Genomic DNA, 14,385 nt, shown 5'->3' on the forward strand with positions numbered 1-14,385 from the left:
CCTGATATCCATGGGGATGTGGTCTTCAATCTCTTCTTGAAGCAGACGTTCATAGTAGGGCTGTGCAAATTAACGATTCATTTCTCGATTAATCGTTAATCTTTTTGATCGATTAAATTTGTTTTACAACTTTCTGCACGAGCGCCAGCCAAGGCATTGGCCTATACACATACAGCACAGCAATAAAGTCATAAAATGAACTCGGATCACACTAATCCAGCACGTTATTAATCTCGCGTGCCCCACTCAAGCGGCGGCCATATTGAGTGGGGCACGTGAGATGAATAACGTGCTGGATTAGTGTGATCCTAGTTCATTTTATGACTTCATTGCTGTGCTGTATGTGTATAGGCCAATGTAGTTGGATCTGTATGTGCGTTATAATTCATCAAAATTAATCGATTAATCGATTTTAAAAAATTTTGATTAATCGAACACGAAAATTTTGATCATTACCAGCCCTAGTTCATAGTCCTTATTATCGGCGATCAGTTGCCTGGTTTCCCCTTTGAGATGCATGTCCTTCTGACCACGTCAATAATAATCCAGTAAGGAGAAGCATTGCTATCATGTTAAACCAGGAAAACATATCACGAAAACAAACAAAAGATCAGGAGCGCAACTACCAAAATTCCTTGTGTGAGTAGGTAAGTGTGATCCGGCGAAGGGACCAGTGGACATGTAGATGAGGACAGCGTCAGGCGCACTAATAGATCTTTACAGTGTGGGGTATAGGTATCTATGGCAATGTCACAGTAGTAGAAAAGGGGGACTTACAATTAGGAGCTCCCCTGTTGTCTGTGCGATCGTCTCCTTGGATCGATCCTGGTGTCTCCGATGGTGTGGGAGGCTGGTCTGGAATGGATGTGCTTCAGTTTGACCGCCCACAAACTCGACTGGCCGGGCCGAGCCGTGTCCGTCAGGAGCAGACAGCAAGGGGGGAGGAGCTACGTGCGGCTAAGTGACCCCGTGCGCCGCGTGTCAGTGCTGGCAGTCGGGCTATGGTCATAGGGGTAGAGAAGTATCGGGTGTCTCCAGTGGCTACGCGTTTCGAGGGATTGCCTCTTTATCAAGCCTCAAGATACTGGAGACCGCGGGAGATCTGTCTTCTTTTTAAATATAGCAAGGGGGGAGGCGTGTGATTTCGTAGAGCCCAGTGATAGGCTGCCGCTCACGTGGGAGGAGTGAATTAGCAGTCTGGGTTCGTCTTGATTGTGAACTGTCAGTGCTCTAGTCGATGGAGATCTATAACCTTTAGTAACCCTTCGGTCTTGTCAGGGGCTGGCCTTTAATTGGAGACGATCTATTCTGTGTTTATACGCATAGTATAGATCGTCTCCAATTAAAGGCCAGCCCCTGACAAGACCGAAGGGTTACTAAAGGTTATAGATCTCCATCGACTAGAGCACTGACAGTTCACAATCAAGACGAACCCAGACTGCTAATTCACTCCTCCCACGTGAGCGGCAGCCTATCACTGGGCTCTACGAAATCACACGCCTCCCCCCTTGCTATATTTAAAAAGAAGACAGATCTCCCGCGGTCTCCAGTATCTTGAGGCTTGATAAAGAGGCAATCCCTCGAAACGCGTAGCCACTGGAGACACCCGATACTTCTCTACCCCTATGACCATAGCCCGACTGCCAGCACTGACACGCGGCGCACGGGGTCACTTAGCCGCACGTAGCTCCTCCCCCCTTGCTGTCTGCTCCTGACGGACACGGCTCGGCCCGGCCAGTCGAGTTTGTGGCCGGTCAAACTGAAGCACATCCATTCCAGACCAGCCTCCCACACCATCGGAGACACCAGGATCGATCCAAGGAGACGATCGCACAGACAACAGGGGAGCTCCTAATTGTAAGTCCCCCTTTTCTACTACTGTGACATTGCCATAGATACCTATACCCCACACTGTAAAGATCTATTAGTGCGCCTGACGCTGTCCTCATCTACATGTCCACTGGTCCCTTCGCCGGATCACACTTACCTACTCACACAAGGAATTTTGGTAGTTGCGCTCCTGATCTTTTGTTTGTTTTCGTGGTTTCTAATAGACAGGGTCCTCTCCCTGTAACAAGGAGATCTGCACACCTTTACATAACAGCCACTTGTTTGAAGCCTGTCTGCCCTACAGGAGTGCGCTTTATCTTTTGTGTTTTTTATTAGGAAAACATATCAGAAAACTAGCTTCCTAACCCTAAACCTTGGAAGGTAATTCCAGCCATCATCTGCGATACTCCAACCTGACTCTGGAGTTTGGAGACTTGTGCTCCATGCTGAGTCACCCCCAGCCACATCCATCACAGGGACCAGTTTGGGCAATTAGTAGGACCCGCCCTCTACAGGGGGAATCCAAGAAGAGCTGTATTCTCCACAGCACATGTTACTCCCTATGATGTATGGGAAGTTACTAGGGTGGGTGTTAGTCACGGAGGTATCATTCCTCCAAGTGTTTGCCCACCCTAGCAAATGCTGAAAGTAGGCCATTAAGTTTAGAGGGGGTTGTCATCATTTGTGGCAGCATTTGCTGTTCTATTCCAGTCGTCTTTTCTGATTTGAAATAACCACTGATGCTGGGTGTTGTTGCTATGTTCACTCGTCCAGGTGGCATTTCATCTTTCCTGCACACTTCACTATCATAGATGGAATCAGCCTGTGCTTGGAAGAACCAGTCAGGATCATAGTCCCATGCCACTTCTGAGAATCTAACAAGTTCCTAGAACTATCGGTGACCTCTTGTGAGTCGATTGCAGGTGTTCCATTGAGAACCTCTGTGACATTTATTGGCACAGCTATGAGGGTTATGTTCATAGTCCTTGGGTGCGATAGACTGCAGACCCAAAACTTCTTGAATCCCGGAAGTAGAAGCCACAATAAATATATAGCTTATAGAGATGTTTACTCTTCCAAAAATAAACCCAGAAAAATGAAAACCTTAACTTTGTTTTTTTCATATGTCAAAACTGAGTGCTCAACACACTTCAAAACCATAACTCCAGGAAACTCAACTCAATCCTAACTCAGAAACCTCAGCTCATCCCCCAACTCAGAAACCTCAACTTAGCATTAACCCAGATACCTCAACTCAGCCCTAACCCAGATACCTCAACTCAACCCTAACTCAGAAACCTCAACTCAACCCTAACACAGAACCTCAACTTAACCCTAACTCAGAACCTCAACTTAACCCTAACCCAGATACTTCAACTCAACCCTAACCCAGATACCTCAACTCAACCCTAACCCAGATACCTCAACTCAACTCTAACTCAGAAACCTCAGCTCAGCTCTAACCCAGATACCTCAACTCAACCCTAACTCAGAAACCACAACTTAACCCTAACTCAGAACCTCAACTTAACCCTAACCCAGATACTTCAACTCAACCCTAACCCAGATACCTCAACTCAACCCTAACTCAGAAACCTCAACTTAACCCTAACTCAGAAATTCAACTTAACCCTAACCCAGATACCTCAACTCAACCCTAACTCAGAAACTCAACTTAACCCTAACTCAGAAACCTCAACTGAACCCTAACCCAGATACCTCACATTAGCCCTAACTCAGATACCTCAACTCAGCCCTAACTAAGAACCTCAACTCAACCCCAACTCAGAAACCTCAACTCAGCCTTAACCCAGATACCTCAACTCAACCCTAACTCAGAACTTCAACTTATACCTAAACCGGATACCTCAACTCAGCCCTAACCCAGATACCTCAACTTCAATAGAACTATGGCCAAACCTTTTTTGGGCGTAGTTCTCTTTAGGGTCACAGGAGGACATTTTCTAAGGGCCTCCTGTGACCCAAAAGTCAGCATATATGCTGAAATCGCAGAGCCGCACTGCAGCCAGGATAGATCCCGACAATATACTGTATTTTGCGGTGCATAAGACGCACCGGACCATAGGACGCAGGGAGGTCCGGCGCGCCTTATGGAGCACTCGACAGACCGTAGCTTCTGTCACAGCTTCTATGACAGAAGCTGTGACAGAAGCTGCAGTTAGTGACCGCTGAGACAGGTGGCGCTGTGATTACAGCGCCACGGTCTCAGTGATCACACAGAGCAGACGAAGAAAGTCCGTTCTTCGTCTGCTCTATGGTGATCTCCATCGTCGCCGCTGCTCGGTTTTATTACGAGTGATCTCATTAGATCACTCGTATTAAACGAGCAGTGGCTCCTACCACGCGCCCGGCGCCCGAAACTGCATGTCTCGGGCGTCGGGATTCGCTCCATAAGACGCAGGCACATTTTCCCCCTCCTTTTGGGGGGAAAAAAGTGCGTCTTATGGAGCAAAAAATACAGTACTTGATTGATAGCTGGCTCTGCCCGCCCCCCTCCCCATCTCTCCCTCCAATCAGTGTTGGAGGAACACAGAGGGGAGGTGGGAATCCGTGTGGGGAGCGGTGACTGAAAGCCACTGCTCTCCGCAGGAAGATTGGGAACTGAGCGATCAGCTGAATGTGATCGCTCATTTCTCGACCTATAGAGCCGACATTTGACAGCTACAATGTCACACGTCAGCTCTAACTATTGGGATAAGTGCATTTCACTCACCCCATAATTCTTTAACTCTAACTCGAAGACTTTAACTCAATCCTCAATCAGAAACCTCAGCTTAACCCTAACTCAATAAGCTGCAAACAATTATGCAGACTTTAAGTATTTAAGTATGCAGACTTTTAATGTGCAGTCTGCTTATCAGTAGCTCTATTGGAGTGCATTCAAGTAACCGATCAGCAGATTACACAGCTAAAGTCTGCAACACCCAGTGACCAGCAGGAATGCACATCGAAAGGAAACTGAGAATGTGTTCTCCCATATAACTCTCGAGGCAGAGTGCTATGATATTTACAGGAGTCTGCCGACCCTTCCTATCAAGCTCATTCTTTCTACGGAGCATAGGCCAGCAGTGATGATGTCACTGGGTCTCAAAAAAGGGAATTGAATGAAAACAAAATGATTTGATTAAAAAATGTATAGGGAGGGGAGGGGGGAACATAGACAGGTGTTAAATGCGTACCTAACACTTCAGCATTAAATTACAATACGCTTGTTGCAGCTATTCATTTTTTTAATTTTTTTTTAAGAAAAGTGGAATTTTCTTTTACTAGAGGAACAAATGGTTGAAAGTATCTTGAGATAATCTTACAATGTAGCAAATTTGAAGAGTGTGAGAACAGTTAATAGAAAACAGGGATAGAAGTATAGTTTTCCCTTAAGGTCAGTGTGTTGTGAAGGGAGAGACGTGTTAGGAAACATCAGTTGGGTTCACTGCCAGTAGATGTCTATTTATAACCGGCCACCTGACTGAGTCCTCTGCGACGCAGCAAAAAGACCCTCACAGACCACCACAGGGTCACAGGGAAGATTATACCACCCACCCAGCTAATTAGCAGGTAAGGCACCCACAATATACGTGAGGAGCAGGCACAGTGCAGTCTTCCTGATGGGGGTTGTAGTTCCTTATTAGATGTACAGCCAAAACCACTATAATCTTCCAGAGACTGCTGGGAAAATAGACTTGTTATATGATACTAAATTCTTCCAGTATATAGATGATTGTCTACGGTCTATAGATAAGTAAAAAGTGGTTGCTTCAGCTGCTACACATATAGACAGGTCCTCATATGCTTGGAGACTCTGTGTAGTCCCGATAAGGCTCCTTACAATCAATAAATGTATCAATGACTGTAGAAAATTCTCAGGTATAAAGCAACTTGTTATTTCCTGATCGGGATCCGAATCCTCACTTTGTTTCCTTCTGAGATCCGAATCCTCACTTTGTTTCCTTCTGAGATCCGAATTATCACTTTGTTTCCTTCTGAGATCCGAATTATCACTTTGTTTCCTTTCTGAGATCCAAATTATCACTTTGTTTCCTTTCTGAGATCCAAATTATCACTTTGTTTCCTTTCTGAGATCCAAATTATCACTTTGTTTCCTTTCTGAGATCCAAATTATCACTTTGTTTCCTTTCTGAGATCCAAATTATCACTTTGTTTCCTTTCTGAGATCCAAATTATCACTTTGTTTCCTTTCTGAGATCCGAATTATCACTTTGTTTCCTTTCTGAGATCCAAATTATCACTTTGTTTCCTTTCTGAGATCCGAATTATCACTTTGTTTCCTATCTGAGATCCGAATTATCACTTTGTTTCCTATCTGAGATCCGAATTATCACTTTGTTTCCTTTCTGAGATCCAAATTATCACTTTGTTTCCTTTCTGAGATCCGAATTATCACTGTTTCCCTTTCTGAGTTTGTCTCTTGCTGGATATTTATATTTCCAATGTCCTCAGCACAACGCCACCATGTGAACGAGCATTTCCAAGTCCAAACACTCAGCCAGAGCAATCCTCGGAAAAGGCTCATAGTGTGAACGAGGCCTCAAGGTCAAAAAGGTGACATTATCTGTTCTGCGTCCAGCCCAGGTCAGATAAAGCAACAGTTCAGCCCAAAAATCAAATATGAGGATGCTAATGAGTAACAGAGGTGTGCAGATCAGCCGCCCGCTGTGCCGATCCCTAAAGGACGTTTAGTTGCGTTGTAAAGTCCAGAGATGTCACAGAAGACAGGAGAGAGCCGACATAACTCACATTACAAAGTATCATCATTAAACCAATGAAAGGTTTTTCTGTGTGTGCTGCAAATCAGATTAAAGGAGAACTCCGGGGTCAGTGTTTTTCCCCTTAATTCTCCTCAGGGTCACGGGAGGACATAAACCAGCGTCCTCCCGTCACCCTAAGCTCAGTATATAGGGAGCTACAGCTCGCGGTATACTGAGGCGCTGCAGCCGGGACTGATCCCGACATTACTGTTGAGATTCACCCAGCTGCGTGATTGACAGCTGGCTCTGCCTATCTGGAGGCAGAGCCAGCTGTAACCGCCCCCTCCCCCGTCCGTTCCGCCAGTCAGCGCTGGAGGATCGGAGCGGGGAGGGGGATCCCTGCAGGGAGCCGTGATTGACAGCCACGGCTCTCTGCAGGGATAGATCGAGTAGTGAGCGAGCGCCGGTATGTGTTCGCTCACTTCCCGATCTATTAAGCCGACCTGTGACAGTCTCATTGTGACACGTCGGCTCGTACTATGAGGCTGAGTGATTGTCACTCCCCTCATAGTTCTCCTTTAAGAAAGCCTGCTTCTTCCAATGCACATAACACAAGTTTTCATTGAACGAAATTGATACACAAATGTTTTGCAATGTTAGCGTGTGGGTAAACTTATATTTCGTTATGTTTGGCATCGTTCCTCACTGTATTCCCTTTTCTCAAGCAAATACTATTTTCGTGAATCTGTTGCACGGCTTCTGACCTGGAGATCCAGCCAGTAACAGCACTTCATGTTGCAGGGTGACAACACTAAGGGGAGTATTTGTAATTAATTTGCAGAGCCATTTGCCCTGTAAAATTGCATTCATGTGTTCTCTATGACTGGAGGCAAAAAGGAATGTTATTAGCATGTTGTTTTTTTTTTCCAGGTTGAATGTAAGTTGAATGTAATATCAGGTCAATATCTCATTATTGCCACTAGATGTCACTGAGGAACATAGGAAATAATACTTATTACATACTAAACTACAATTAACTACTGATATTACATTCGACCTGCAAATAAAATATGCTAATAACATCATTATTTTGTCTGCATGCGCGCAGAACCAATATACATGCAATTATACAGAGCGCATGGCTCTGGGAATTGTTTATAATTGTTATAAATGACTGTCTTGTAATTGGCAGTGCGCTCCTTCTGTTGGCCTATAGGCATCCCAATGGCCAGCTGAAGGAATACACACAGTAGGCTAACGACACTGCTACTAATAGAAGTCTTAGGGTTAGTTCACACCATATGCAGCGCGTTCTGGTTCCGATCCTGGGCGGAACGCACTGCATCGCATTGCGGCCGGCTCACTGGCGGGCCATTGAAGTGAATGGCACCGTAGCCACGCCCTCTGGCTGCAATGCGATCGCAAGGCACATTGTGCCTGCAGTCCGGTGCGATCAAAATGCTGCAAGCACATTGTGCCTTGCGATACGGTGCGGGCGATCGCATTGCGACCAGAGGGCGTGGCTATGGTGCCCTTTACTTCAATTGCCTGCCACGCCCCCTCCTGCCGGGCAAAAAAGTGAGCCCGCCGCAATGCGATGCAGTGCGTTCCGGCCAGAATCGGACCGGAACGCACTGCATATGGAGTGAACTAACCCTCAGTGTTATCAGCCTGTTACTGGAAGGATCTCCTTTATCAAGTCCAGGCCAACCCTGATATAGCTTTGGGTGGGCTGATTCAATAGTCTTTTAAGAGTCATATGTTGCCTACAAGGCACTGTCACTGGGGTGTATGGCTGGGCTAATGATGTTCGCAGGGACTTACCACCACTAGATGGAGCCAGAGAGCATAATTCCTATGCTCCTTGGCTCCATCTAGTGGTATCAATGCCATGTGAACAGCATTTGCCTAGCTTGGTGGAAGATTCATAAATCTGCCCCTTTAAAGGAGAACTATGGGGTCAGGGCTTTTCCCCCATAGTTCTCCTTAGAGTAACGGGAGGACACAAACTAGCGTCCTCCCATCACCCTAAGCTCAGTATATAGGGAGCTGTAGCTGGCGGTATACTGAGACGCCGCAGCTGAAGCGGATCCCGACAATTGTGTCTGGATCCGCCCAGCTGCGTGACCGACAGCTGGCTCTGCATACATGAATTACACCTATTGCTTGATGTTATATCCTCCTAATCCATTTATCTTTATCTAATCCCAGTCCCAATGACGGGAGGATAATTCTCACACCCCTCAACCACCTGGGCAGAGACTGATTTATCCTTCATAATGGTGAGTAATGCTGAATATCCGCTGTAATACAACCCCAAAATAATGTGGGGCCCGACCTCCAACAATCAACACAGTAACAATTTTAAAGATATGTAGTAGGGATGTCCCGATACCACTTTTTTAAGACCAAGTACAAGTACTGTCCCTCATGTACTCGCCGATACCACTTACCGATACTTTTTCTTAAAGGGACATGTGACATTTTTTTCTAAAAACAACACAGACTGATGATTTTAGGGCAGTTTCTCAATAGTGCTGAATACGGTTGTCACCAGAACTGAACACATGTCCCTAAGGCAGAATAGTATTCTCCTTTGGGGACATGTATTCTGTTTTGGGAACGTGTGTTCTGCGAATATGTGTCCCCAAAGCAGAATTCTTCTCACCAGGCTGCGTGTCGATCTCACCGGGCGACGTGGACATCTGCAGTGGCTCTGCGGGCACTCCACCGCACCGGCGATGTCGGGACACGGCCTCCCCCACGTCCAGTCCGGCCGACTCTCTGCGCTGCTGGGCTCTGCTTTCGTCCATCTCCAGGCCCAGTCCTCCCCGTCAGCGTGCGGCAGGAACCCCCAGCTTATAGCCCTGTAGCGGTAGTTCCGCCCCCGGGGCTGTCCATGGCTGTGCCTGCACCAGGAAGCAGTAGGAGGAGATAATGAACCGGACAGGCACTGCCATGGACAGCTATCTACAGGTCCCCAGCAGGCTGCCGAGCTCCCCACAAGCGCAGGAACTATGACGGCCGCTTTTGAAAATTTAAAGGGCCGGTATCGGCCTTAAGAATCGGGGCATTTTCACGAGTACAAGTACTCATGAAAATTCCTGGTATCGGCCCCGATACTGATACTAGTATCGGTATCGGGGCATCCCTAATATGTAGCTTAGGTATCTTTAAAATTGTTCATGTTTTGATTCCTGGCACGGGACCCCCCAACCTAGGCTTTTAATTGTTGACTAACCCTCAGGAGACTTCCTACCCTTAAATTGCTCAAATCTGAACCCCCGATTCCATTTTCGTTTTGGATAGTGTAGGGAGGGTTTAAATCCCTGTCATGTTTTTGTTGCCATCTGCTCAATGGAGAGATTTCCCTTTACTTCCCCTCCTGTAGACTCATAAGGAAGTGAAAGGGAAATCTCTCCAATGTGAGTAAAATCCCCTTTTAGATGGTTGTCATAGCAACAAGCATCCCAAATGGAAGCATTACGTCTATTCCTGTTTCAGTAACAACTTGACATTTTTGTTTTTCCTCTCACTTTTTGTCCCGGTGACATTGGCCATCAGGACAGACAGAGGGTTGAATCCTCCCAGCGGGGACACTGATGGCAAATTAACCGAATCTAGAGAGTTTAATGAAAGTGCCGGACCAAGGAACTAAGATCCAACAATTTTTTTAAATTCTGATGTTATTCATATCTCCACACTTTAACGGGCTGCCGTCTATAGACGTATTGCGGCCCGAAAGTGGTTAAGGAATAGTTGTACCTCAGATTGCTGTGTGAACGGTTCGTTTTTCCTTTCAGATCTAATGTTATTATGCGTTTTCTTTTGATACATAAAGGGAAAGGCGACAAAGCCACGTCCCGGTGAGCACAGACACTGCCAGAACTGCTTCAACAAACGATGCCAAGCCCCCATCAACTCTGGCGTCTCCTGCGTGATGATAAGCTGCCGCTCGCACTGCGGCGCCACTTTCCACATGTGCAAGGAGGAGGAGCACCAACTGCTATGCCCCAACGACTGGGTGCCATGCCTCAATTCGGTTTTCGGCTGCCCGTTTTACATGAATAGATGTAAGCAGGCCAGGCACCTGAAGGTCTGCCCAGCTAGCGTGGTCTGCTGTTCCATGGAGTGGAACCGCTGGCCCATTCTGGATAAGGATCAAACTCTTTATGAGAATCTTCTGAAGGAGGAGGAAAGCGAGGAATGCCTGGACTTGGCCTTATCTCTACAGGATCAAAAAGTCCTCTTTAGATCGCTTAAACTGGCCGAACTTTTCCCAGAGCTCTCTGAGGAACCTCAAAATACCATAAGCTTGGATAGGCCCGATGAAGGCCTGGAGGCAGGCGCTGTTGGAGGAACTGATCCGTCAAATGTAACATATACTAGCAGTACGGAAGAGGGCGGGCTGACTCAGTTTGAGCGAGAAGCTTTGGCTCGAGGTCAACTCGACCATGATTTTGGTCAGTTCTCTAAGTGGGAGGCTATGTTTAGCAAAGAGTTGAGAGCATCTGAATATCTAGAGAAAGCTGCAGGTCAAAGCACTAGTGCATCCGATGGAACTAGTAACACGCCAGGTGGCAAACCCAAAGAAGGAGAGAAACAGCCAGAATCTGATGAGGCCAAAAAAGACGAAGAACTCAAGAGAACGCACATGGAATTACGAGAGAAGACTGGCTTGGCTCCGTGGCAGGAGGGGGTCCTGGAAAGACTGAAGTCGGAAGTAGATTGTGGGAGCTACAACATGTACATTGTGCATCACGGCAGCATGCTTATCCGGTTTGGACAGATGGCGGCGTGCACTCCTAGAGAGAAGGACTTTGTGTATGGAAACCTTGAAGCCCAGACAGTGGAGACCGTATGCACGTTCAAAGTACCAACAAGCTACTGTGGCCGTAGAGCCAAACTTGGGGACGACAATCACAAGAAGGAGAAAGATGTGAAATTGGTGGACACATCTGACCTCGGCCTCCCGGAAGAAGACTTATCGCAATCTAAAAGTATTTATACAATCTTGATGTGTGCTCTAGAGAGGGAGCTTAAAGGTCACGGTGTGTCACAGATGAAGGCCCTGGATGGCCTGCTCATCGATTTCGGAACTCAGACTTATAATTTTGGCCAGGATCCCTTCACTAAAAAAACTGTTTTATTGGATCTTATCACGGAAAAGGAAATGAGACGCTTGGGTCTCAAACTGGATATTCTGAGTGAAAGTGTAAGCGGGAGACATAACAAGAGCAACTCATCGTTCACCTTCTCGTGCCAACTGTTCTTCCGTAGAGACGAGTTTTCCTCGCATTTTAAGAACGCCCACTGCGACATACAGTCCAGCCTCGGTGGCTGGTTCCAGCAACGCTGCCCGCTTGCCTACTTGGGCTGTACGTACTTGCAAAATCGGTTTCGTCCTGCAGGGGTGAAGTCACGAGTCATCTACAATAAGCAGCTCAAGACATTTGCAGTGAAGCCACTGGTGGACTGCAGTCTGTACGATGGAGTAAGACCCAACCTTTCAAGGAGCCATCGAGGAAAGAGCAAAGACTCCCTCTCCAACCTTCCACTTGAGGTCCTGCAACACGTCGCTGGGTTCTTGGACAGCTTTAGTCTCTGCCAGCTGTCCCAAGTCTCTTCTCTTATGAGAGATGTGTGCACCTCGTTGTTGCACGAGAGGGGGATGGTCCATCTCCTCTGGGAAAAGAAGACTTACTCTCATGGCGGAAGTTCGTGGAGGTGTCGGAAAAAGGTGAGGGTGACTATTAAATCAGATTAAAGACAAAAGGTTAAAAAGCCCAAGTATAGAGAGGGGCTAAAATTTGTTATTGTTGTTTCTCCACCGGGAGATTTTTAACTCACTTCCTGTCCCCAGGCACCCGTAAATGGCACAGGAAGTTAAATCTCCCCAAGGGAGACACAATTTAAAAAAAAAAAAAGCCTGACAAAGATTTATTTATTTTTTAAATCAAATTTTATTAGAATTTTTTGATACAATACCTTTGTCTGCATATCTAATAGTAGAGATCTCAAGCCCTGGGCGGCAACAAGAGCTGACATGGGTAGGCCTCAATCTTAGGCCATAATAAAGGAAACAAAAAACAAAAAAGCAAAATAGAATCCAAACAGGTCAACAACAGGTTGCGTCTATGATAGGTGTTTCGATACATACTGGTATTCAATAGACATTTTGCCAGATAAGATAAGTGGAAACAAGACTAAAGCCAACGGCCCCGGGGTGTTCAACACTTGACCTCTGAGATACCATATGGTATAGCGAAATGGCAAATTGACGAATTTCCGCTGTCGTGTAAGAGTGTAGCAGGAACAGTTTCCCCCTCCCCGCTCCGATCCGCCAGCGCTGACTGGCGGAACAGACGGGGGAGGGGGCGGGTACAGCTGGCTCTGCCTCTAGATAGGCAGAGCCAGCTGTCAGTCACACAGCTGGGTGGATCCAAATCCGGCCACTCGGTGTATATAATAATCCGGCCACTCAGTGTATATAATAATCCGGCCACTCAGTGTATATCTCTACACCTTGACTGCCTTAAGGCGATCCCTAAAGACTCATCTCTTCAGGGAAGCCGATCCCACCTCAACCTAACCACTCAACCATCACGTTCTCAAACAAGTCCTCCCCACACAGCTCCCTCCTCATGTATCACTGGCCCCTCCTCTTTTAGATTGTAAGCCCTCGGGGGCCGGGCCCTCCTTACCATCTTGTCTTGTGATTGTAATGTCTTCCTTATATTGTAAAGCGCTGCGCAAACTGTTGGCGCCATATAAATCCTGTATAATATAATAATAATTATAGGACTTCTGGTGTGTAATAATTTGGGGGTCATAATGGACTTCCAGTTCGGTTCCTCACCCTTGTTCTCCGATCTTCCTCCAGGTCTGGAATTTCAGCAGCCTCTTCTCTCCGGTCCACCACTGGACCTTCGACGACATCTCTTCCGTGTCTGAACACCTCAAGGTCTGTCCTTTCAATTCCCCAGAAAGGAAGGAGAAGCCGTTCCAGCTTCCCAGCGTGTTAGCTCCTCAACACCTTAGAAGAAAGCTGTAGGTTGGGGCTTTGTATAGAACCAGTCAAAAATGGATTGGAGAGAATTCACATCAAACCCCAAACGGGACACAAAGTTATCTCTAGAGATCACGCTCGTCACAGTTTAATCAGCTCGGCAATGTGAGAACATTTGTATCACGTGTGGCAAGGATAGTTGTAGGAACACTTTGTAACCAATAGGGGGCCCCAGAGAACTCGCCTGTTCCAGGGTTCCCCAGCTTAGCATTACTCCAATGGCTCTAAATATTTAGGGAAGGTGTATAGAAAGTAGGAAGCAAAGTCTGAATGAAAACCAGAATTATTTCACCTTGAGGTAAAGTTTTAGGACACATCAGCTTTTAATAAAAGATGTAATAAAATATTTTAGATTGCAACATGTATGTAATGAGGTCATAGTGTAGACCAGGGGTGCCCACAATTTTTTGTGTTAAGATCTACTGTTCAAGGGGCGTGGCTACGATGTGAATCTTATCACACGTGCCTGGTGGAGCTCCGCTGTCTCAGCCGCAAGTATCCTGCTATTTCTCCTGCCTGACGAGATTTCAGTGCCCGGACTGTCACCCATCCTGTGCAGGACTTACCCAGGGTCAGCTCTATGTCCGCTAAGTCCCGTCGGCGGGCCGCAGCTCTTCGGAGATCCGCTCGACAGACGAAGGGCTCAGGCACGAGAGCAGCCGGCGCCATCTTGGTCTCGCCGGCTTCCGTCCCAGTGTCTCCTGTGCAACGGCTGGACGTGGAGGGGGTGAGTGCGGCCTCGCCGCGGGCTTCCATGCC

At 46.9% G+C, this 14,385-nt stretch overlaps 1 protein-coding gene across 1 annotated transcript; it reads left to right on the forward strand.

Moving 5' to 3' along the window:
• Positions 1-860: 860 nt before the first annotated feature.
• On the forward strand, positions 861-13,611 carry FBXO40 (F-box protein 40). Its single transcript, XM_018573634.1, has 4 exons — positions 861-951; positions 1,739-1,857; positions 10,399-12,297; positions 13,441-13,611. Exons 1-4 carry the CDS (start codon positions 861-863, stop codon positions 13,609-13,611), a joined length of 2,280 nt encoding a protein of 759 aa, XP_018429136.1.
• The last annotated feature ends 774 nt before the right edge of the window (positions 13,612-14,385 follow it).

The sequence above is a fragment of the Nanorana parkeri genome, unplaced genomic scaffold (assembly GCF_000935625.1).
Source record: "Nanorana parkeri isolate BGI_ZX_2015 unplaced genomic scaffold, ASM93562v1 scaffold2465, whole genome shotgun sequence".
NCBI lineage: Eukaryota > Metazoa > Chordata > Amphibia > Anura > Dicroglossidae > Nanorana > Nanorana parkeri.

Bases quoted from the DNA above. Each gene is read 5' to 3' on its own strand.
- FBXO40 (XM_018573634.1), top strand. From the start codon at position 861: ATGGATGTGCTTCAGTTTGACCGCCCACAAACTCGACTGGCCGGGCCG. The intron at 1,858-10,398 runs GTAAGTCCCCCT...TGATACATAAAG, and splicing joins CAACAGGGGAGCTCCTAATT to GGAAAGGCGACAAAGCCACG. The intron at 12,298-13,440 runs GTGAGGGTGACT...ATCTTCCTCCAG, and splicing joins CGTGGAGGTGTCGGAAAAAG to GTCTGGAATTTCAGCAGCCT.